General features: G+C 39.9%; 1 protein-coding gene across 1 annotated transcript; it reads left to right on the top strand.

The window, feature by feature from the left end:
* Positions 1 to 5,220: 5,220 nt before the first annotated feature.
* Positions 5,221 to 12,026, top strand: srm (spermidine synthase). Its single transcript, XM_029719444.1, has 8 exons — positions 5,221 to 5,508; positions 6,239 to 6,359; positions 6,515 to 6,607; positions 6,723 to 6,876; positions 7,068 to 7,151; positions 7,503 to 7,648; positions 10,655 to 10,777; positions 10,930 to 12,026. The coding sequence occupies exons 1-8, from the start codon at positions 5,378 to 5,380 to the stop codon at positions 10,945 to 10,947; spliced, it is 870 nt and encodes a 289-aa protein (XP_029575304.1). The 5' UTR covers positions 5,221 to 5,377; the 3' UTR covers positions 10,948 to 12,026.
* The last annotated feature ends 10,907 nt before the right edge of the window (positions 12,027 to 22,933 follow it).

The following is a 22,933-nucleotide window of genomic DNA, read 5'->3' as shown; positions in this document are numbered from 1 at the left end:
TGATGTATAACACATATTTTCAAGAATGTTAAATATTTGAATTGAGCATTTTTGAATTTCGCGCTCTGCAATTTTACTGGATGTTGGCCAGGTGGGACGCTACCGTCCCACACCCCCTAGAGAGCTTTTTAACAATGTCTAGACTGTATTTCAGATCAATTTGTAATTTTAATGGACAAAAAATGTGCTTTTCTTTTCAAAAACAAGGACATTTCTAAGTGACCCCAAACTTTTGAACGGTAGTGTATATTTTTAAGTTCACGTGTACCTTTTATGGAGGGTTCAAGGAAGGCAGCCTAGTGGACAGGCACATTTCTTCAGGAAGATGCATGTAGAGGTGCAGTCATCTTTTTGCGTGTCGTTCGCCATAAAACATCACAGAAGAAGAACGCTTGCTAGGTGCGTCATAATGTGACTTACAGGTTGATGTCAACAAGCGGGCAGAGTAGCCCATATTTTGTGAGCATGGAGAGGCCGGAGATAGCCAGACTAATAAATTGGGCTAAGGAGGAGAAGGTGGGTATTGGAGAAAGGCCATCTGTGCATGTTCTGCAAGCAGTACAGCGGATGAAGGCACGGTATGAGCGTGGTGAACGGGTAGATGTGGTTATGGACAGCGAGGAAGAAGGAGAAGAGCCAAGTGCAGTGGGAAGATGTGTGTTGAGGAAGAATGGCGCCAAATACAAACGGTATTCTGCAGTCTCTGATGGCTCAGAAATTGAACTTGACGAGAGTGAAGATGAATTATCTGTGGTCTGAGCCTCGCCCCGATGGTCATGCAAAAGATGATTCGGGCCCAGTGGGAGTTACATTTTTGGAGAATGTGGATCCCTGCCTTTTGGCTGATCCATATGTAGTATCAGGCTGGGTAGAAAATAAGTTGGGTACTGTTAAATCAGTAAAGGTAGCTTGAAGTGGACTTGTGATGATTTTCTGTGTTTCTTCCATCCAGAGGGAAAAGGCGCTTTGTGTCACTCGCCTAGGGACAAGACCTGTGACTTGCTTTGATCTCCCCGAAGCAGGGTGCCTTTGAAAAGAGTGATTACTGGGGTGACGTTAAGGGTTGAGGTGATGCAACTGAAATTGAAGATTCCCTGAGTCTGTGACGCCCGCCATTTGGTGTGACATAGACCTGATGGCGACCGTGGTGAAACTGAGAAGACACTGTCTGTCCTTTTGAGTTTTGAAGCAGTGTCTTTACCTGATAAAGTCATGTTAGGATATGTCAGTTATCCCATGAGAGCTTTTGTGCTGAACCCATTAAGGTGTTTCAGATGCCAAACTTATGGTCATGTTGTAGCAGTGTGTAGGAGGGAGATTCCAAGATGTGAGAAGTGTGCAGGAGGGCATGGGACAAAGGAATGTGTAGTATCGGTGAAAAAATTGTGGGAGTGCCCATGTTGCTGAGGATCAGAAGTGAGAGACAGGTTGAGGTTGCCAGGGTCAGAGTAGCCTTTGATCATGACTCAGTTCCATTACATTACACATAAGTAATTGGACGAAGGCATCTTCTGTAGGGGGTAGTTTTGGTAAAAGCTGCGGTGCTTGGTTTGAAAATGAATACACATCGCTTGCGGTACGGTTTTGGAAGAATAAGGACCTTTTATCTTTCATATCGTCAATAAATAATAATAAAATAAAGGTTACATTGATACACACCTTTTATAGGGTTAGGGTTCCCACATGGCCATATTTCCATGTTACGGCGCTTGTTTACGGAAAACAGACGGAAGACAGAGTGGACTACCTGTGCCAATTAGCTATCTGAGTCTCTGAACACCTGTGTGTAAACGGAAGACAGATGCCACAAATGTGTTGTTACTGAAAAATACTGTCTGCTGCAAATGTGTTAAAAACCGGTTAAAACAGTGTACAGTATGTTCTGTATTTTGCATTTATGACATTATTTTGATGTGATGTGAAAGTAGAGGGATTTATGTTTCTAGAACCGTACTGAGAATTGAGAATCACTTCACGTTTAGATTGAGTTTTTGTCTGTTTTGGCTTCATGAGCCAATTCGGCCTTTAAACAGAACATGTAAGGTCCTTGGACTAAGGAGTAACGTTAGGCTCCATTAGTCCAATACTGGGCTAGGGTCAGAGTAGAACAGAAGGTGGCTCAAAGAGCGGAATGAAGGAGAGTATAGGAGAAGATGGCGTAAATTGTGGTTTTGTTTGAAACTGCTAGTGAGTCAGGTGAAGATAATACCACAGAGAGTAAGAATGAGTGTGTTACAGTGACGAAAAAGAAGAGAAACAAGAGAAGTAAAGTTGTGGTGGGAACTAGAAAACCCCTAGCCTGGTGTAGTATCAGTTAGGGTCAAAGCACAGTGGAGACTCCTCAGAGGAGGAAGGGGAGGACCATCCTCAGTGAATTTCATACAAATAAAAATAGTGAAATATATTCACGTCACCAAATAATTGATTAAAAAACACTGTTTTGCAATGAAGGTCTACAGTAGCCTCAACAGCACTCTGTAGGGTAGAGTCATGGTGTAGCCTCTGGGTACATTGACTTAATACAAACAATTCAATACAAAACCTAGGAGGCTCGTGGTTCCCACCCCCTTCCATACTTACACAGTAATTATGACAACTTCTGGAGGGCAGTCCTCCAACCTATCAGAGCTATTGCAGCATGAACTAACATGTTGTCCACCCAATCAAAGGATCAGAGAATTAATCTAAAAATAAAATGTGGTGAGTAGTTGACTCAAAGAAAGACAGTTGTTGAACAGTTTTGAACAAATGTAATTATTTAAAAATTAAGGAGAAGCAAGAAAGATTTTGTATTTTTTTTAGCTAGAGAATGCAGTTAGCTAGTTTTGCCTACTCAAACACCCGGCTCAAACAGAGAGGGATGCTATGTTACCTAATTGGCTATGGCTATCCACCACTGGAACTCTTCCAAGTCAAGGTAAGCTTTTGAGGCCTGCCGGTGTAACGGCTTGCTAACTGTACACTGTACTGCATGATTGTAGCGGGTTTACTAACACGTTAGTTCTAGTAGCTATGTTGACTTGACGTTAGCTAATATGTTGACAACGATGTAGGCTGTGTGTAGCGGTTATGATATGCATGTTTGGCTTGGAAAGGTTTTTGTTGCCTGGTCACAGTCAGCTGATGTGTTGTGCATTGAAGGGAAAAGGTGAGAGAATGAGAGCACGAAAATGCGAGAAAGAATCATCCAGCGTTCAAAGGGATTATGCTGTTTGTATGTGGCTGCTATAAAAGTTAACTGTGTTTGTGTGTGATCAGGGGTGTATTCATTCTGCCGATACTGTTAAAAAACGTTTCGCAAACGGAATGAAACGTTGAAAAACATACCTGAATTTGTCTAATAGAAACTCTTGTTTGCAACTGTTGGACTTATGATAACACCCTAGATCAGTTAGATGCAGGCAACATTGTGCAAGGCAGTATTGAATTTGTCAACGTCTGTCGCCCTGACTACTCAAATTTCTCGACCTGTGCACCTACGTTGTAAACTTTCATTCATAGGCTAGGTTGTAGTAACCTCATGATGGGTATAGGGACAATTTGAGTATCATGTAGTAGCCTAAACCTATTGATGTTACATTGAGCTGGGTGAATGGAATATGAATGACAGTCATCCAATATGCTGTAATAGAAATAAAGCCATGCTCATAAAAAAATAAATATCATCCTCATCTTAAACCACACTGACCACCACTGTTAAAGTAGTGGAATGGGGTGGTGATTTAATTTTTATGAAATAGTGGTAAATAGATGTAGGGTTAGTTGGTGGTAAAAAGAAAAATCCTTTTCCCCTTCCTTTCAATTTGTTGTATCACAAAATGTAACGCGATCGACCACACACTACAGCACAGTAGGTGACGCCATGCACAAACAAAATGTTTGAACGCCATGATACCAAAATCAAGCTTCTCCCGCCTCCATTCGTTCATCTAGTGTTGGAGAGACTACGGAAAGAAAGGGAGGGTGTTTATCTGATTTGTTTAATAGACATCTGGATACTTTATATCAGGATTCTGTGGCCATTTACACAGATGGTTCAAAAGATCCAAGGACAGGACGGATCATTACAGATCATCTGGCTGTAGTGTATATACGGCGGAGCTGATGGCCTTACTGTTGGCCTTGCAGTGGAGGAAGTCAAGCCAGACAGAGTAGTTATTTTCTCTGATTCATATGCAATGTTGATGAGTCTGCAGTCCTTTAGATTAAGTAGCAGACGAGACCTAATTTAGGATGTACTACAAACCCATGGCAGGATTAGACAGATGGGTAAACAGAAGATTTACTTGGGTCCTAGCCCATGTGGGGTGGAGGGGAATGAGGCAGTTGATATACTGGCTAAACAAGCACTTAGTAGTGGGGATGTTGTAGTTTCAATGAGCAAGGTAGAGGCAAAAGGCCTGTTATGGACAGTGATGAAGCAGAGATGGCAGGAGCAGGGGACTAGAGAAACTAAGGACAGGCATGTATTTCAAGTACAGAGGAAAGTCAGGGAGGGGGGGACGGCAGCAAAGGACAGAAGACAGGAGGCTATTTTTTACTAGATTAAGGGTGGGACAAAGCCAGTTGAATAAGACTTTAAATGTGATAGGAAAGCATCCAACAGGAAAATGTGATCATTGCCAGGAAACAGAGACCATGGAGCATATTTTTTTATTTTATTTAACCTTTAAGGGAAAGGGGGATACCTAGTCAGTTGTACAACTGAATGCCTTCAACTGAAATGTGTCTAACGCATTTAACCCAACCCCTCTGAATCATAGAGGTGCGGGGAAGTGCCTTAAATCAACATCCACGTCTTAGGCAAGTCAGTTAAGAACAAATTCTTATTTACAATAGCCTACCCTGGCCAAACCCTCCCCTAACCCGGACGACGCTGGCCAATTGTCCGCCACCCGATCACAGCCGGTTGTGATACAGCCCAGGATCGGATCAGGATATGTAGTGACACCTCTAGCACGGCGATGCAGTGCCTTACAGGAACCTAAATATTGCTATAGTGTGGGCAGTATCAGAGGGAAGCTGAGATCTAGTATAAGAAGAAGGGGATACAGGATATTAGTTTAAAGAGTATATTGAGTAGAACGTCATTTGATATAGTCTCAAATATTATTATTTTTTTAAGAGCAACGGGCTGGCAGGTAGGATTTAGCTTCTCCCTCGCTGTCCCACATTCCAGTACAGTAGGTGGCGGCAATGAACCATAACGTTGGATGCCAACCGCCGATAAACCCACCGAAGAAGATACCAAAGAGAAGAAGGCATGCTACACGCCCCAACGTGGTTCGCAACTCAGTCAGATTTATTTTGAATGAAACGTTAACAAATATTTTTTGTTTGTTACTATAACGAACTGTAAACTTCGACTGCATCAATAATGGACAGCATAAAAGACGGATGGTTCACAGAAACGTGTAAGTTATGGCCTGGACAAGCGATGAGTCTGCAAGTAGAAGAGGTTCTTTACCAACAAAAATCTAAATTTCAAGATGTCATGGTTTTCAAGAGGTAAGTAGCTAGCTATTTAACTAGGTAGCTAACGCTAGCTAGCAATACAACTGTTTATGCTAGCTACGTTAGCTAGTTATGTAACGCTGAGTGGCTAGCTAGCTAGTATTTAGGCTGCTTTTAAATTGAAAGGTTAAGTAACTGTTCTCTCATCTAATCATTATTGCTAGAAGTTTAGCTGGCGCGAACTAGTTAGCTAGCAAACGTATCTACCTAGCTAGCTGACAGCAATACCTTAACGTCGTTAACCTAGCTACTATAGTTACCTAATTGGTTCTAAGGGAGGAAATGTGTCCAAGGTTTTCTAGCTCGTTATTTGTTTTGATTGTGTGTCGCGGTCATTTTATTAATGTTAACTCGTTAGCTAGCCAAAGCTAACTATCTAGCTAGTTTAACTTGCCAGATGTCATGAACCCAAATGTTGGCATCTCTCACTTCCGTCATTGAAATTGCTTCAATATTATGTGTGCTAAGTAACGTAAGTAGGCCTACATTAGTTAGCATGTCTTGGCACAACTTGTCTCATATACATAACGTTCGTTGGCTAACTAGGTTGCAAGCTTTATCTTGCCAAGTCATGACATGTATTTGACACCCCTAACCCATCCCTGATTTATTATCATGCAGCCAGTCTGTTAATTTTTACCTGTTACTGCTCTTCTAGTTTTTCTGGGGTTATTTGTTTTGCACTAGTCATTCAAGTAAGTAATCTCATACCATATATTTTCAGCAAAACCTATGGAAATGTACTTGTGCTGGATGGAGTTATTCAATGCACAGAGAGAGATGAGTTTTCCTACCAAGAAATGATAGCCAACCTACCTCTGTGCTCCCACCCTTGCCCCAAAAAGGTATAGTCATCCCACCATAAATTCAGTTGAACATATTTTACTACAAGACTTAATTGTGCCTTGTAGAGAATCCAGGACAGATTACCTTTTGGGGAAGTTTTGGAAATTGGTGTCTTGTATCACTTATTATAATGAATGTTCCCTTCTCTTTGCAGGTCCTGATTATTGGTGGGGGAGATGGTGGTGTCTTGAGAGAAGTGGTAAAGCACCCACTTGTTGAATCAGTGGTTCAGTGTGAAATCGATGAGGTAGGTACCAAACACCGACTGGAATCATGCTCTTTTCTCAAAATGTAATTGACTGGTAACCGCATAGAAGACACAGAAGTGTGAAGTTTGTTATAATATTCACTTTGCCCTTAAGGATGTAATCAATGTGTCGAAGAAATACCTCCCTGGTATGGCGCAAGGGTTCTTCAGTCCCAAACTCACTCTGAATGTTGGGGATGGATTTGAGTTCATGAAACAGAACCAGGATGCCTTTGACATCATTATAACAGATTCATCTGACCCTGTTGGTAAGGAAACAGATGCCTGCGACATGAGTGTTTTATTTGCTCATATTTCTGTGTAATTAGTGTGCTTGCACAAATATTTTCTTCAGGAAAATAAATGTACCTTTTTAATAATTGACGTATCAATAGCTATCTCAAGTGTTCACTTTTCTGTAAGTCTAATCCAGTCACTTATATTTGTCTTGCTATTACAGGGCCTGCTGAGAGTTTGTTCAAAGAGTCTTATTATGAACTAATGAAGACAGCCTTACGAGATGGTGGAATTCTTTGTTGCCAAGGTGACATGATTTCTACTGACACTTTAATCCTGCTTCAGATATGGTTATTAGAAAAAAGATGGCAAAGTGTGTGCAATTCATAGCAGTATCACGAGGTAAATAGACAGCCAATCTAAACTTGTCAGGAACCTTTTGCCACCTACATCACACTATTATAGAAAGATTGCCAATAAGATAAATGTTCAATTGGTGAGGGGAGTCAGAAGACCATCCCTATCTTTATTTGCAGCAAATGCTGCTCAGCAGCTTATTGTCCTGTGAGGAAATAGTTTGATTCTATAGCAGTCGGTTAGATCAATAACACTGACAGGGAATTGACCCACCTTTTTTGTTTGCCTCTGAATTCCACAGGAGAGTGTCAATGGCTCCACTTGGAGCTGATTAAAGAGATGCGGACCTTCTGCAAGACACTGTTCCCAGTGGTAGATTATGCCTACTGCACCATTCCCACCTACCCAAGTGGTCAGATTGGCTTTATGCTGTGCAGTAAAAATGCTGTAAGTGTCAGTCTTTGTCCCGGTTAGCTTTTTTCTGTCTTCAGTAACGTAATGCTTAGTGGTTCATTACCTATGGAATTTAATGAGTTAAAGTTTTTGTATACTTTTTAAGCAAGTAGTTTTGAAACTAGTGCTCAACAGCCAAAAAAGGTCCCTGAAAATGTATTTATATTTATGAAGGATCCCCATTAACTGTTGCCAAGGCAGCAGCTATTCTTCCTGGGGTCCAGCAACATTAAGGCAGTTATAACATTTAAAATATTACATTACATGACATTACATTTCATAAGACTTTTCACAACACATTGTGGGCCCTCAGGCCACTGCTCTACTACCACATATCTACAATACATCCTGTAACCTTATTACTTTAACCTTACAACATCAGTGGAAATTATTCCACCTGCCAATCAACATTGTTCATCAGGTTACAAGCCAGCGATTGACAAAAAAAAGGACAATATGGAATTATTGATTTGGATCATTGACATTACAGGAAGGCAGGCCACAATGTACTTATCTATAAAAAGTGGAAACAGTTGCCTTTGATAGCCTCTATGGTGTGTTGTGCCCAGGATATCTAAATGGATTCAAGTTTAAAAAATATAGTTTTTAATTAACCTTTAACTGGGCAAGTCAGTTGAGAACAAATTCTTATTTACAATGATGGCCAAACCCAGACGAAGTTGGGCCAATTGTGCGCCGCCCTATGGGACTCCCAATCGCAGCCGGATGTGATACAGCCTGGATTCGAACCAGGTACTGTAGTGAAGCATCTTGCACTGAGATGCTGCGCCACTCGGGAGCCCATGATAAATCCTTATCGTGAAATAGTACCCAAATTCAACAAGAGACAGTGATACCATTTAGGAAGTAAGATTGTGACCACAATGTTTCTGATCGGGTTGAAAATGATCAATGTATTTGCAGCTGAAATGCCATCTCATCTGTAGCCTATACATTTGCTTGTCCAACCAGGGTGGCAGGTAGCCTAGTGGATGAAATCCCCGAGCTGACAAGGTAAAAATGTCATTCTGCCCCTGAACAAGGCAGCTAACCCACTATTCCCCGGTAGGCCGTCATTGAAAATAAGAATTTGTTCTTAATAACTTAATAATTTGTTCGGGACAACTTCCGGTGAAACTGGAGGGCACTCAATTCAAATAAATTATGAATATTAAACATTTAGGTACATAATGGGTCATATCTGTTGAAAGCTTAAATTCTTGTTAATCTAACTGCACTGTCCGATTTACAGTAGCTATTACAGCGAAAGCATGCCATGTGATTGTTTGAGGACGGCGCCACACAAAATATTTTCCACCGGCACAGGTTTCATGAATTCACAAATAGAGATTTAAATATTCACTTTTTGAAAATCTTCCTCTGATTTGTCATCCAGTGTCCCAGCTATAACATGAGGTGTCGTTTTGGGATATAAAGAATGATTTTTATCTAACAAAAAGTCTGTCTAGTTGGCGCCATCGATTTTGAGTTATCCACTCGTTCAACATTGCAAAGAAAAGAGTCCGAAAGTCTACACCAAAACTGTTTCAACAAGTCAAAATACGTTTCTATATATTCAGATACCCTAAAATGTAATCAAACTATAATATTTCTTGCAGAAAGAAGTATGTTCAATAGGAAACCGATTTTAGCAGGTGCGTCTTGTCTTGGCGCGTGCAAACAAGGATTTCCATACCAGTGTCCTCGTATTAAACAGTTATTTCTTATTCAAGTTACAAGCCTGAAACCTTTAACATAGACTGCTGACACCCAGTGGAAGCCATAGGAATTGCATCCTGGGAGCAAGAATTGAGTATTCCCTTATACTGGCCATTGCAAGAGCATGGTCTCAAACCAACCAGAAATGTTTTGTTTTTTCTTTGGATTTTCTCCCACCATATCTATTGTGTTATACTCTACTACATTATTTTAACAGTTCTACAAACTTCAAAGTGTTTTCTTTCCAATGGTACCAATTATACTCATATCCAGGCTTCAGGGCATGAGTAACAGGCAGTTTACTTTGGGCATGTCATTTAGACAGGAAGTGGAGAAAAAAAGACTTAACTGACTTGCCTAGTTAAATAAAAATATATGTTTGGGATTAGGCTACTTTGTTTCTGGATAAATGCATTGAAAGAGAGAAGTGACACTAACAAGGTCTAATACTGAGCAAAGCCCGGTTCCAATCCAAGTGCCAATGCCGTTTAGCAAACTCCAGGCGTTTACATAAAAATAGAGCCATTTGATGCCACACACACCAGTGGTGGGTTTGATGTCGAAATGAGAATGCATGAGCAGAAAATAACCCCACACCTACTGTAAAATATGGTGGTGGATCTTTTATGGGGCTATTATGCTTTCACTGGTCCTGGAGCCCTTGTTAAGGTCAAGATCATGAACTTTACCCCGTACCAGGACATTGTTGCCTCTGAGGGGAGGCTGAAACTTGACTGCAAGACGATAACCCCAAGCACACATCAAAATCCACATTTAATGGCCATCTCAATCTCCGGACTTGAAACCCATTGAAAACCTGTGGTTTGAATTGAAGAGGGAACTCCATAAACTCAGACTAAGGATATCAAGAATCTGGAAGGATTCTGTATGGATGAATGGTCTAAGATCCTTCCCAATCCAATTTGTAGAACATTTTATCTGTATATCTAACTTTGGATGCATTCATAATTGTTCTATTGATTTATTCTCGCTGTGATCAAAAAAGCCATGCGCTTAGCTAACGTGCATGAAGTCCTTAAATAATTTAATCTAAGGATTTTTGGGATTCATATGTTAAATGATGACTACAGATGGTTTATAATGCATGTATGAACCTTACATTTGACAGGTATTTTCCAAGACGTGGGATAAAGTCGTTTTTCAGGCCTCTAAACAAGCAAAGTATTTAAAAACATTCTGAAACCCACTTCCGTAGTGATGATTTTTTTTCCCAAGGTCAGTCACAGTCCCATATTCTTACAATTGTGTTTTTGTATTTAGCAAACCACTTTCAGAGATCCAGTGAGAGAACTCTCAACAAATGAAGTGGAAAGTATGAACCTGAGGTATTACAACCCAGAGATCCACAGAGCATCGTTCATCCTCCCTGAGTTTGCAAGAAAGGTAAGTGTTACAAATACAATCATATTTACTGTACGCGTGACACCTCATACAGCAATTGAGGGTATTTCCCCCACCTTAGTGAAATTTCTACACCAGGTATCTTCCGTCCTTGCTTTGTCTCACTTTTATCCATACTATTTTACTCTTCACAGGTACTGAGTGAAGCATGAGTGGCATGATGAACAAAATCTTTATCCTTGACCTGATTCTCTCTGGCGACAGAAGCAACACAACAGCTGCTACACCTCTTTTCTCGGTCTCCACCAGGAAGGAAAGACCTTCAGTGGGCAATTCTGTTCCTTTCAGAGAGTATTAATTCCTTCCAGTGCTTCCTTCCAGTCTTACAAACTATTTGTATTTATTTGTTCTGGAATTTTTGTCATGTCTTGATTCTTAAATGGTAATCACTTATGTCAACATCTAGTTGGAAAATGAGGTGGGAAGGAAAACATTCATACCCTACTCTTTGGAGCAATGTGATTCTAACACATTAGTATGGATTTAAGCATAGTACTTGGTTGTATAAAGACCAGATTACCTCTTAAGATTAAGGTACACTCAATTGCAAAACATGCCCACTCTAGTTTAAAGAAAACCGATACAAACGTATTCCTCTTCGCACCTCTCCGTCAACTCATTCACCCAAATAATTCAAGATGATCCAATAGTGCCTGGATTGTGTTTTTCCATTACAGTAGGAAACATTTGTTGAAGTGGTTTCTATCATAGTTTACCTCCAGGCAGACAAACGGTATGATTTTTATATTGGTTGAAAATGTATTATCTGCCACAATGGAAAAGCTCAGGTCAGAAGTTGAGTTGAGAACATTACCACTTTAAAATGTCAACAGAAGTGTTGATTGTTTCCTATATAACACTTGTTTAGATATAGTTTATTCACCAATGGAGATGAAGTTACATGTGTAAGTTGATTGAATGCTGAGGATGTACTGCACATCAATTTAGTTGGTTTCTTATCCTTTGCTATACAATCCCTATATTTGGTACTATATGGTTGTTGATCTAGTATGGAATAATCCAGAATACTGATGTCAAAATTATGCCTTTTTGGTTTTTTTCTTGGGGACCTTAGGTGTTATGAAATATTGAAAACTATAGATCTCCATGGAGTACGTATCAGTAGTGCATTCATACTAAACTTATGTCCAAAGCAATGGTGTTACACATGAACATTAAGATCATGTTTTTATAAGAATTATGAAATATAATAAATCTGAGGTAAACTGGATATCTGAGACTTGTTTCTCTGTTTTAAAGCTCCACATCTCTTGTCTAAAATAATGTGATTATACAAACTGTATGAAGTGAGAAATCCACCTGAACTAGCTCAGGCATGAACATTGCGATGAACCAATGAGGTTTCAATCCCACATTGTATGTAGAATTGTGTCCACTGCACAGTGCCTTCAAAGTATTCACACCCCTTGATATTTTCCACATTTTGTGTTGGAGCATGAATTTAAAATTGATTAAATTGAGATTGTGTCATTGGCCTACACACAATACCCCATAATGTCAAAGTGCAGTTGTTTATAGATTATTTTTTACAAATTAATGAAATGAAAATCTGAAATGTCTTGAGTCAAGTATTCAATGGCTTTTATGGCAAGCCTGAAGTTCAAGAGTAAAAATGGGCTTAAGTCACTTAAGTTGCATGGACTCACTGTGTGCAATGTGTTTAAAAAACATTTTGAATGACACCATCTCTGTACCCCACACAGAAATATCTGTAAGGTCCCCCAGTCTAGCAGTGAATTTCAAACACAATGACCAGGGAGGTTTTCCAATGCCTCGCAAGGAAGGGTACCTATAGGTAGAAGGGGGGAAAAAAACAGGCATTGAATATCCTTTGAGTATGGTGAAGTTATTAATTACATTTTGGATGGTGTATCAATACACTCATTCACTACAAAGATACAGGCTTCCTTCCTAACTAGTTGCCGAGAGGAAGGAAACCGCTCAGGGATTTCACCATGAGGCCAATTACTTTAAAACAGAGTTTAATGGCTGTGATGGTAGAAAGCAGCATATGGATCAGCAACATTGTAGTTACTCCACAATACTAACCTAAATGACAGTGAAAATAAGGACGCCTGTACAGAATAAAAATATTCCAAAACATGTATCCTGTTTGCAATAAGGCAAAGTCAAACTGCAAAAAATGTGGCAAAGAAATTAACTTTGTCCTGAATACAAAGTGTTGCGTTTGGGGCAAATCCAACATCACTGAGCACTATTCTTATTTTCAAGCATGGTGGTGGCTGCATCATGTTATGGGTATGCTTGTCATCGGCAAGGACTATAGTGTTTTTTTTGGGGATGAAAAGAAACGGAATAGAGCTAATCACAAGCAAAATCCTAGTTCTGTCTACTTTCCAACAGACACGGAGACAAATTCACCTTTCAGCAGGACAATAACCTAAAAAACAAGGCCAAATATACACGAGTTGTTTACCAAGATGGCATTGAATGTTACTGAGTGGCCTAGTTACAAGACTTGAACATGGCTTTCTAGCAATGATCAACAACAGAGCTTGAAGTATTGTACAATCCAGGTGTGCAAAGATCTTACAGCCTTGGCCAGAAAGACTCACAGCTGTAATTGCTGCCAAAGGTGGTTCTAGCGTGTATTGACTCAGGGGTGGGAATACTTATGTAAATTAGATATTTCTGTATTTCATTTTCAATAAATTTGCCAACATTTCTAAAAACATGTTTTCACTTTGTCATTATGGGGTATTGTGTGAAGATGGATGAGTTTTTTATATATATTTTTTAATCCATTTTGAATTGAAGCTGTAACAGAAAATGTGGCGTATATCAAGGAGTATGAATACTTTCTGAAGGCACTGTACATGTAATATCCATGGTTTTCCGATATCATAGATAACTGCCACATCTACCTAAAGCATACATAACAGTTTTACCTGCAATGTTCTGCTTTGCTCCCTCTGAGTCGACACGTTAATTCGATATTTCTGAAGTCTGAAAGTAAACAGTTTTTAGTTAGTCTTGCATCCATATCAACATATCGCTGGGTGAGCAGCTTCACTTTAATATTGTTCTGCGGATATTGTATGAAGGAGCACATGCCATTCTTTCCACCATTGTAAATTATCACGTTATCTAGTTTGTTCCGTTTATCAAATAAATAAATATTACATGCTGATTCCACCTTCAAACTCTTATTGACCTCATAGCCCTTTACAATCACAATCACCGATTTCAGCGCCTAAGTTGGAACGTAGTGTCTGTACAGTAACATGATATACATGTCAGAGCTCAGGGTCTCCGTTTTATGGCTATGAGACTGTAAATATAGCTAGATTCCATTTATGGACTTCTCTCTACACATATTCTGACCTTGAACTTATCCTGTTAAACTTTGGTGGCATTTTCTAAACAACGCATTATATTGTATTCTACCCTCAAAGTACATTTCGGTTTCTAAACTATAAGTTCTGCAAATACATGCTTAGTACTGTTAGAAAGGCAAGAACTGTGGAATTACATGACTTTTAATGCTCCTTGGTTGGGGTCTGAGCAGATTATTTGTTGCAATTGCAAACAAAATAAAATGGTGGTCCGATAATCCAGGATTATGAGGAAAAACATTAAGATCCACAACATTTATTCCATGGGACAAAACTAGGTCCAGAGTATGACTGTGGCAGTGAGTAGGTCCAGAGACATGTTGGACAAAACCCACTGAGTCGATGATGGCTCCGAAAGCCTTTTGGAGTGGGTCTGCACACCAAGGTACTGCCAGGTCACAGTTGCAAATGAGAACTTGTTCTCAACTAGGCTACCTGGTTAAATAAAGGTTAAATATTTTTTTTTAACTGCCAATGATAATCTGTGCTACTGTGCAGACCACACGTGTTCAGCATGACAGGGGGCATAACCACACTGTTGTCATGACGTTGGCCTCTTTGGGTACAGGAAGGACAGTTGACCCCCTCCCCTTTGTACCATCACCCAACCTACCTTCCCCCCCAACCCAGGGTTGTAAAAATTCCAAGAGGAGAATCTACTACAACATGTTTCATAGAGAGACAAAGGAAATTCTTCCAACTCATAGAATTGGAGAACCTAGCGACATGTGTGTTCTGGAGAAGATATGGAAGATTGATGAAGACTCCAGCTACGAACTGATCCGCTTGGTACAATTTTGTGATACTCAGAAGAGACAACATAGCCATATTACCCTAAAACAGTCTACATGATAGCCTCAGCGATGAGACTGAATCCACATGGGTGTATACAATGTATTATTAAGGATAAAGCTATTTGTAATACATTGAGATGCTATGTACTGATGTTAATGTGATAGAATTATATTTCTGTAACCAAGTCTAGCTCAGTCATAGGCACGCCCCCAGGGACACATACAGGACCAGGCGTCATTTGACAAGCCTGTTCTCTGGGTACTATAAAAGACCCCCTGATTTACATTTCTACAGACCAGGCCTACACTCCATCGTGAGTTTGGCCCACAGGTTTGACCAGCCAAGTACTCTACTGAAAGTGAACTATACCACGTGGTTAACTTTTACTATCGAGACCGACAGAATAAGAACAAGTCTTTGATATTAATTATTAGTCTGCAGCTAAGTAAATTATATCATCGAACGCGAAGACCAACCACATCCATTCTATGACGACATTCATGAATGTCGCTCTGACAGATCCATTCTAACCGAGAGAGAGAGAGAGAGAACGCTGACAAACTCTCCATCAGAACAAAACTCTCCAACAAGAATCCCGACGACACATGAGCGTAAATATATATTGATTGCAAACGTTCCCGAATGAGTGAGCCTTCAATTGTCAATTGTTAATATTAATGAACTCTGTGTAACTTCTCAGCTTACCGTTTTATGACCCATTGTCTAACAGACCAGCCATGCTTGTTAGCCAGTAGGGCCCATTCCCCTACCAATCCTGTGTGACGATAATTACTGTTTGTATGTTTTCTGTTAATTACTTAGTGTAGTAAATAAATGATTTTAAGACAATTGATGTATGGATGATTTTAGTAAAGACTGGGTTCGTGCAGATAACCAAGAATTTACAACTTTCATGATGAGACTGAAACAACATACGGGTTAAGATTGACTGCTATCGGTGTAAAATATTACTAAGTATTTTAAGAGTTTATTCAGAGGATAACAGCTCTATAAACGTTCTTCTGTGGTGCCCCGACTTTCTAGTTAATTACATTTACATGATTAGCTTAATCAGGTAATATTAATTACAGAGAAATAATTTTATAAGTTAGCATGTCATATCACTTAATCCGGCATAGCCAAAGACACGACACTGTGTTGTCTTGGGAAAACTGTTTCTCTGTGGATGACTATTCTCCCTAGGCATTGCCACCACGTGTTAATGGGCAAGAGGGGCATGTATGTTGACAGAATTGTAATCCAAACCCAAACTTCAGGAAAACTGTGGCGTACCCTTAATTTGTAACATACTATGTTTTCCTAATCATATTGCAAATCTTAGTTTTGGACTATACTGTTTTTATGACCAAAATTATCCTATTTACATTTTGTAGTACATTTTGACACTAGAATAAATGTTTTTTACTCATATCGATGAGTATTAATCAGAGAAGTTGCTTTTTCGATTCAGTCGCTCTTTAATAAGTTTCAGTTTCATAATATTCATATCATTTATGTCTCTAACTCCAATTTAAGGGCTAATGCAACGTAAGCTGATAATGTAAACATATTCTCAAATATATCCTGGAAAGGCAATTAACTAATTGAAAAACGTCATCTTTCATTTAATAATTCATGACATGATTCAAGCATTCAGGCTGTATAGGCAGCGTCAACACTGGTAGCCCAATTCTACCAGTGTTGCCAAGTCAACAAACAGATTACCGACCATTTCGAATCCCACCGCACCTATGCAATCTGGTTTCAGAGCTGGTCATGGGTGCACCTCAGCCACGCTCAAGGTCCTAAACGATATCGTAACCGCCATTGACAAGAAACAATACTGTGCTGCCGTATTCATTGACCTGGCCAAAGCTTTCGACTCTGTCAATCACCACATCCTCATCGGCAGACTCAATAGCCTTGGTTTCTCAAACGACTGCATCGCCTGGTTCACCAACTACTTCTCTGATAGAGTTCAGTGTGTCAAATCCGAGGGCCTGTTGTCCGGACCTCTGGCAGTCTCAATGGGGGTGCCACAGGGTTCAATTCTCGGGCCGACTCTTTTCTCTGTATACATCAATGATGTTGCTCTCGCTGCTGGTGATTCTCTGATCCACCTCTACGCAGACGACACCATTCTGTATACTTCTGGCCCTTCTTTGGACACTGTGTTAACAACCCCCCAGACGAGCTTCAATGCCATAGAACTCTCCTTCCGTGGCCTCCAACTGCTCCTAAATACAAGTAAAACGAAATGCATGCTCTTCAACCGATCGCTGCCTGCACCTGCCCGCCTGTCCAGCATCACTACTCTGGACGGTTCTGACTTAGAATATGTGGACAACTACAAATACCTAGGTGTCTGGTTAGACTGTAAACTCTCCTTCCAGACTCACATCAAACATCTCCAATCCAAAGTTAAATCTAGAATTGGCTTCCTATTTCGCAACAAAGCATCCTTCACTCATGCTGCTAAACATACCCTCGTAAAACTGACCATCCTATCGATCCTCGACTTCGGCGATGTCATTTACAAAATAGCCTCCAATACCCTACTCAACAAACTGGATGCAGTCTATCACAGTGCCATCCGTTTTGTCACCAAAGCCCCATATACTACCCACCACTGCGACCTGTACGCTCTCGTTGGCTGGCCTTCGCTTCATAATCGTCGCCAAACCCACTGGCTCCAGGTCATCTACAAGACCCTGCTAGGTAAAGTCCCCCCTTATCTCCGCTCACTGGTCACCATAGCAGCAACCACCTGTAGCACGCGCTCCAGCAGGTATATCTCTCTGGTCACCCCCAAAGCCAATTCCTCCTTTGGCCGTCTCTCCTTCCAGTTCTCTGCTGCCAATGACTGGAACGAACTACAAAAATCTCTGAAACTGGAAACACTTATCTCCCTCACTTGCTTTAAGCACCAGCTGTCAGAGCAGCTCACAGATCACTGCACCTGTACATAGCCCATCTATAATTTAGCCCAAACAACTACCTCTTCCCATACTGTATTTATTTATTTTATTTATTTTGCTCCTTTGCACCCCATTATTTCTATTTCTACTTTGCACTTTCTTCTACTACAAATCTACCATTCCAGTGTTTTACTTGCTAGATTGTATTTACTTTGCCACCATGGCCTTTTTTGCCTTTACCTCCCTTATCTCACCTCATTTGCTCACATTGTATATAGATGTATTTTTCTACTGTATTATTGACTATGTTTGTTTTACTCCATGTGTAACTCTGTGTTGTTGTATGTTGTCGAACTGCTTTGCTTTATCTTGGCCAGGTCGCAATTGTAAATGAGAACTTGTTCTCAACTTGCCTACCTGGTTAAATAAAGGTGAAATAAAAATAAATAAATAAAATAAAATAAATAAATACAATTCTGATCTTTTACCACTAATTGGTATTTTGACCCATCAGATCAGCTCTTTGGACAATTAAATTGGTCTGGCAGTGTAAACGCAGCCTTTGAGTTGTTATCCTGTATCTCATACTAGTTCTAACCAGAAGATGGCATCCTCTACTTTCTGACATATTTGGTCCAGTGAATATTATCAGAAAGCCTGTATCAAAGACATATTTTACACAGTATTTTAAACACATAATTGAAGGTTAAAAAGACCAACAAATCTACAATGCGGGATAAATTATATCCTCTGCAGTCAGATTGACAATGCCATGTGATGCAGCTGTGCTTCAATTCAAACTAACAAAACCTTCTGGGCGTAGCCTACATAGGTGGAAAAATGGAAGGTAACCTGACACTTCTGCAGATAGATTGTGAACGGATTAGCATTTCTGGAGGACTTTTAAATGAATGGTATACAGCCATTGATTATCGAAGAATATAACTTATCCCCATACTCCTGTTTGTGAACAATGTAATGGTAAACAAACAGCTTGATTAAAACTGTTCGGCCAATTTCAACGAACAAGCTGAACTTCGCACACTGCAGTGTATTAAAGTTGTTTCTCTTAAAAGGATAAGAACGGGAGATTACATGCATCTGCGTGCTAAAATAACCTTGATTCGAATGAAAAACCCACAAGAATTTACAAGTAGATTAGATCATGTCATTGTTACTGTATTGTTACTGTATTTATACCAGACAGTTGTGTCTAGTTTTTCTATTCCCGCCCCTAAAACCTATAGGAGTGATGAAAACTGAAAATTCTTATTATAATAATGGAGTATATATATCATAAAACGTTTCATGGCAACATAATTATAATATCATTTGTGCAAGTTGAATTTTCTTAATTAGACAATGTTATTAGATTTTAAAAACAAATCACCTACATTAGTTTTCATTTCAGAAAATGTGTTTGTTAAATTGCCACAGTATACATTTGTCGTGGTAAACAAGGTAATACTTTGTTATACAGAATTATTTGAAATGAATAAATCTGTCCTTAGTCTGCTCACTGAGCAGGTTTTAAGTTAACACGCTTTAGCAAGAGTGGTAATACAGTGGCCAATAATGGTTGCAACTGAGATCAGCTGTGCAGTTGATCTTAGCCCATATTGATGGTTCAATGAGAGATCACCTCACGGTAATACAGTGGCCAATAATGGTTGCAATAGGCCCATCATTTTGATCTCATGGATGGTCAGTCCTTGCATCCATTATACTGCCATATCAAGCAAAATAGCAGTAACTGCTCATAGAGTGAAAATGACAAAAATTACTTAAAAAGTTGTTTCATTGTCCAGCCAAATTAACTGTAGGCAGATCATTGGAGATGTGGTTATCTGTTGTCTTACTATGAGGTTATATTTTATTAATATTGACCCTAACCTTTGACATGATCTTTGACCCTAGACGGCAGTTACTGCCTTCTTGCCTGGTACACCCACTGGAATACGTTTCCATTACAATTTTTTTTAACAAACTTGTGTTCATGTATTTATTTGTATGTGGCTGTCAGTGTCATATAGTTTGATACTTGTATCAGTAAAGAATAATAAATAATACCAAGGTAAACCGTGGACACTGCAGCCCAAGGCTCAGTGAAACCAAGGTAAAAGGCAGTAAGTGACAGAGTGATGACAGTTACCGCATTTTTCCTTGGTTTCACTTTATCCAGTTACTGTAAACATGACGCCACAATCTCTCCATAACACAACGGAGGCAGAATAATTGTCCACATGATGAAGCATGCATTTAATGTATACATTTTTTTTTAAATGAACTTCTTACGAAATGTGCAGGTACTGCTCTTTTTCTTGTTAGGGCAGCATAGCTCTGTCTATGAATTTGAGAGTGGTTACATTTCGCCAGCTCTTCCTCTCAGGTGGGTTACCAAAAAAAGTGGTGGGGTGACCACTTTGTTTAAAAAGCTCTATTTTTCGCTTCAGCATGTCTGTGGGCAATGTAACTTGGGGGGCTTTTACACCAGATCGGTTTTGAGGGTTTTTTCCAAACTCTGGTGACCACCCCCTTAGTTCAGTTCGTTTGGACTGGTGTTAACACTTTATGCACTCGGGAGCAACGCATTATGGTTCGCTCCAAAAGGGTGGCCTCAGTCCGTTTTCATTTGTATGATGGTGTGGTTGGCTGCAGGTGTGAAAGCAGTCCAGACCAAACACAGGAAACGAACCAGAGGCGCACAATATTATTGGCTGTTTGACTGTGAACATTTGATTAAATGCACGTAATATCATAACTTGATCTCTCTGAAATATTTTGTGAGCAGTGCATTTATGAGTGTTTCCTATGCAGATTAGGGGAGACCAGGGGATATAGGTTACTGAATATATTCACTGCATTTCAGCAGTTAGAGCAGCTATTACACATTTTTTCTCCTGAATATTGTTGGAAGACCAAAGCGAAAGTAATATGACAATTGGGACAAAAGGTGATGTGCCCTGATGATCATAGCTGGTTTTAACATGAGCATTTTTGGCCAATAAACAAATTACTTGCATGAACACATTGTTTTGTTTAGGAATTTTAGTTGGTTTGACATTTGGCAATGTGAAACCAACTGGACCCCAAAAAATAAATAATACAATGTAACAAATGAATCAAACTCTGATTTGAACTATAGCTCAGAACTATGTATGAAAACACCCTTAGTGTTATCCTTTGTTGCATAATGGTTAATTAACAACTATAAAGGGGGGGCTATAAACTAAAACTGATTTTTGAGTGTAATTGTCCTTTAATTGCGCATCTAGGTGAGAGGAATGTGTAGATGTCATGGCAGAGTTTGAAAAACAAATGCCCAATTTATACAAATTATAATGATACAGTTCTGCCAAGTAAGCCTAATTTGCAGTTAACATTGAATTGATAAGGTTTTGGGGAAAGTCTTTCTCTGTCTACAAGATGGTTATCATTAGCATCGCTAACTGGCTGAACACAGAGTGATAGACAAACGCTTGCACCATACAGACAGGGACAATATTGATGGAAATTAATTGGCAGATATTGTGTTAGGATTGGATTTTTAATGTAGAGATGGGTTTTTTTTCCATGGGCTGCCTCTCAATCCACTGCATGCGCCTATGTCGGCATTCCTCATCTGCGGTGGAAGGTGGCCCGAGCTACAGTGGTGTTTGCCAGACCATGAGACATCCCGAAAATCAGCCTTCTCACGAAAACGTCTGTAGCGTCTGAATGGTTTGACCTAAAAACTAATATGACCACTCTACTTTGTTTTGTTCTACAACCTCCACAAGTTTGTCTGACGGTAACCCATACACATTAATGGAAGTATGGAGGTAGTTTTGTGCCAACCAAGGTGTTAAATGTGTCTAAAAATATATTTTTCCTCAGCTTTCTTATATCTCCTAGATAAAGGACAGACACGTCAAAACTTCATTTCTTCTGATACATCTTTTTGCCATTTATGAATGTATTATTCAATACTTTTCTGTAGACCATAGTAGTAAAGGCCAAATTAAATATTTGTTTTATACCTAAAAGGGGTCCAAAAATTCAAAATCAAATAGCTAAATGATCGATGGTATGACCATCTTAAAGCAATTCCATATGTTATTTTGGTAGAACTCCCTCGCCCCAACGGTTTAGACTTTTAGAGGTTAACATGATTTTTGAAAGACTTTCTATCTCTATACCCTTCTGGTCGAGACTCCTCAGAGGAGATAATTGACTAAAACACACTGTTTTGCAATGAAGGTCTACAGTAGCCTCAACAGCACTTTGTAGGGTAGCACCATGGTGTACCTCCTCTGGGTACATTTATTTCAATACAAAACCTAGGAGGCTTCCGGAGGATGTCCTCCAACCCATCAGAGCTCTTGCAGCATGAACTGACACGGGCTCCACCCAATCAAAGGATCAGAGAATGAATCTAGTACTGAAAGCTTAAGCAACAGCTAGCTAGCACTGCAGTGCATAATGTGGTGAGTGGACTTGCTTACGTGATGCTGCGCGGTTTGTTGCTAATGTTACTTTGCTACCTGCCAACTTTACGGTTTTTACTTTATTTTTTCCCCTTGCTCAACTTTTTTCATTCAACTTTTTCACCCCGGTTGCTTTATCTGGACATGGTTCTACAGGACCTCCACCAGCCAAAGCTAAGTAGTAACATTAACATTATGCCTTCTAATTGCAGTCGCTGTACTCATAATATACAGGAGAACGATCGCCTTATGGAGAGGATAGCTGTGCTGCAAGCCCAGCTTCAGACGCAATCGTTAGGCAAGGGTCATTTAAGTGTAGGAAAGGATGAAACAGCGTTTGTGCCACCAATAACTGCAGATAGTAGTATAAATCCACTCGCACCGTCCCCGCAGCCGGACAATTTTCTCATGGCATTTGGAAGGAAACGCTGTAGGAATGCTCAACCGGTGTCGCTCATTCAGCCGACAGAAATCTTCAACCGGTTTTCCCCATTAAGCAACGAGTCAGAGGCCGAACCTTCTCTGGTCTCTCCTCCACCCGTTACGGGGTCTGAGACACCGAAGCCTCCCACTATTAGCTCT

This window comes from Salmo trutta, chromosome 28 (genome assembly GCF_901001165.1).
Source record: "Salmo trutta chromosome 28, fSalTru1.1, whole genome shotgun sequence".
Classification (NCBI taxonomy): Eukaryota; Metazoa; Chordata; class Actinopteri; order Salmoniformes; family Salmonidae; genus Salmo; species Salmo trutta.
This window is presented reverse-complemented; position numbering and strand designations above follow the sequence as displayed.

Bases quoted from the DNA above. Each gene is read 5' to 3' on its own strand.
- srm (XM_029719444.1), top strand. From the start codon at position 5,378: ATGGACAGCATAAAAGACGGATGGTTCACAGAAACGTGTAAGTTATGG. The intron at 6,877-7,067 runs GTAAGGAAACAG...TTGCTATTACAG, and splicing joins AGATTCATCTGACCCTGTTG to GGCCTGCTGAGAGTTTGTTC. The intron at 7,152-7,502 runs GTGACATGATTT...TGAATTCCACAG, and splicing joins TGGAATTCTTTGTTGCCAAG to GAGAGTGTCAATGGCTCCAC.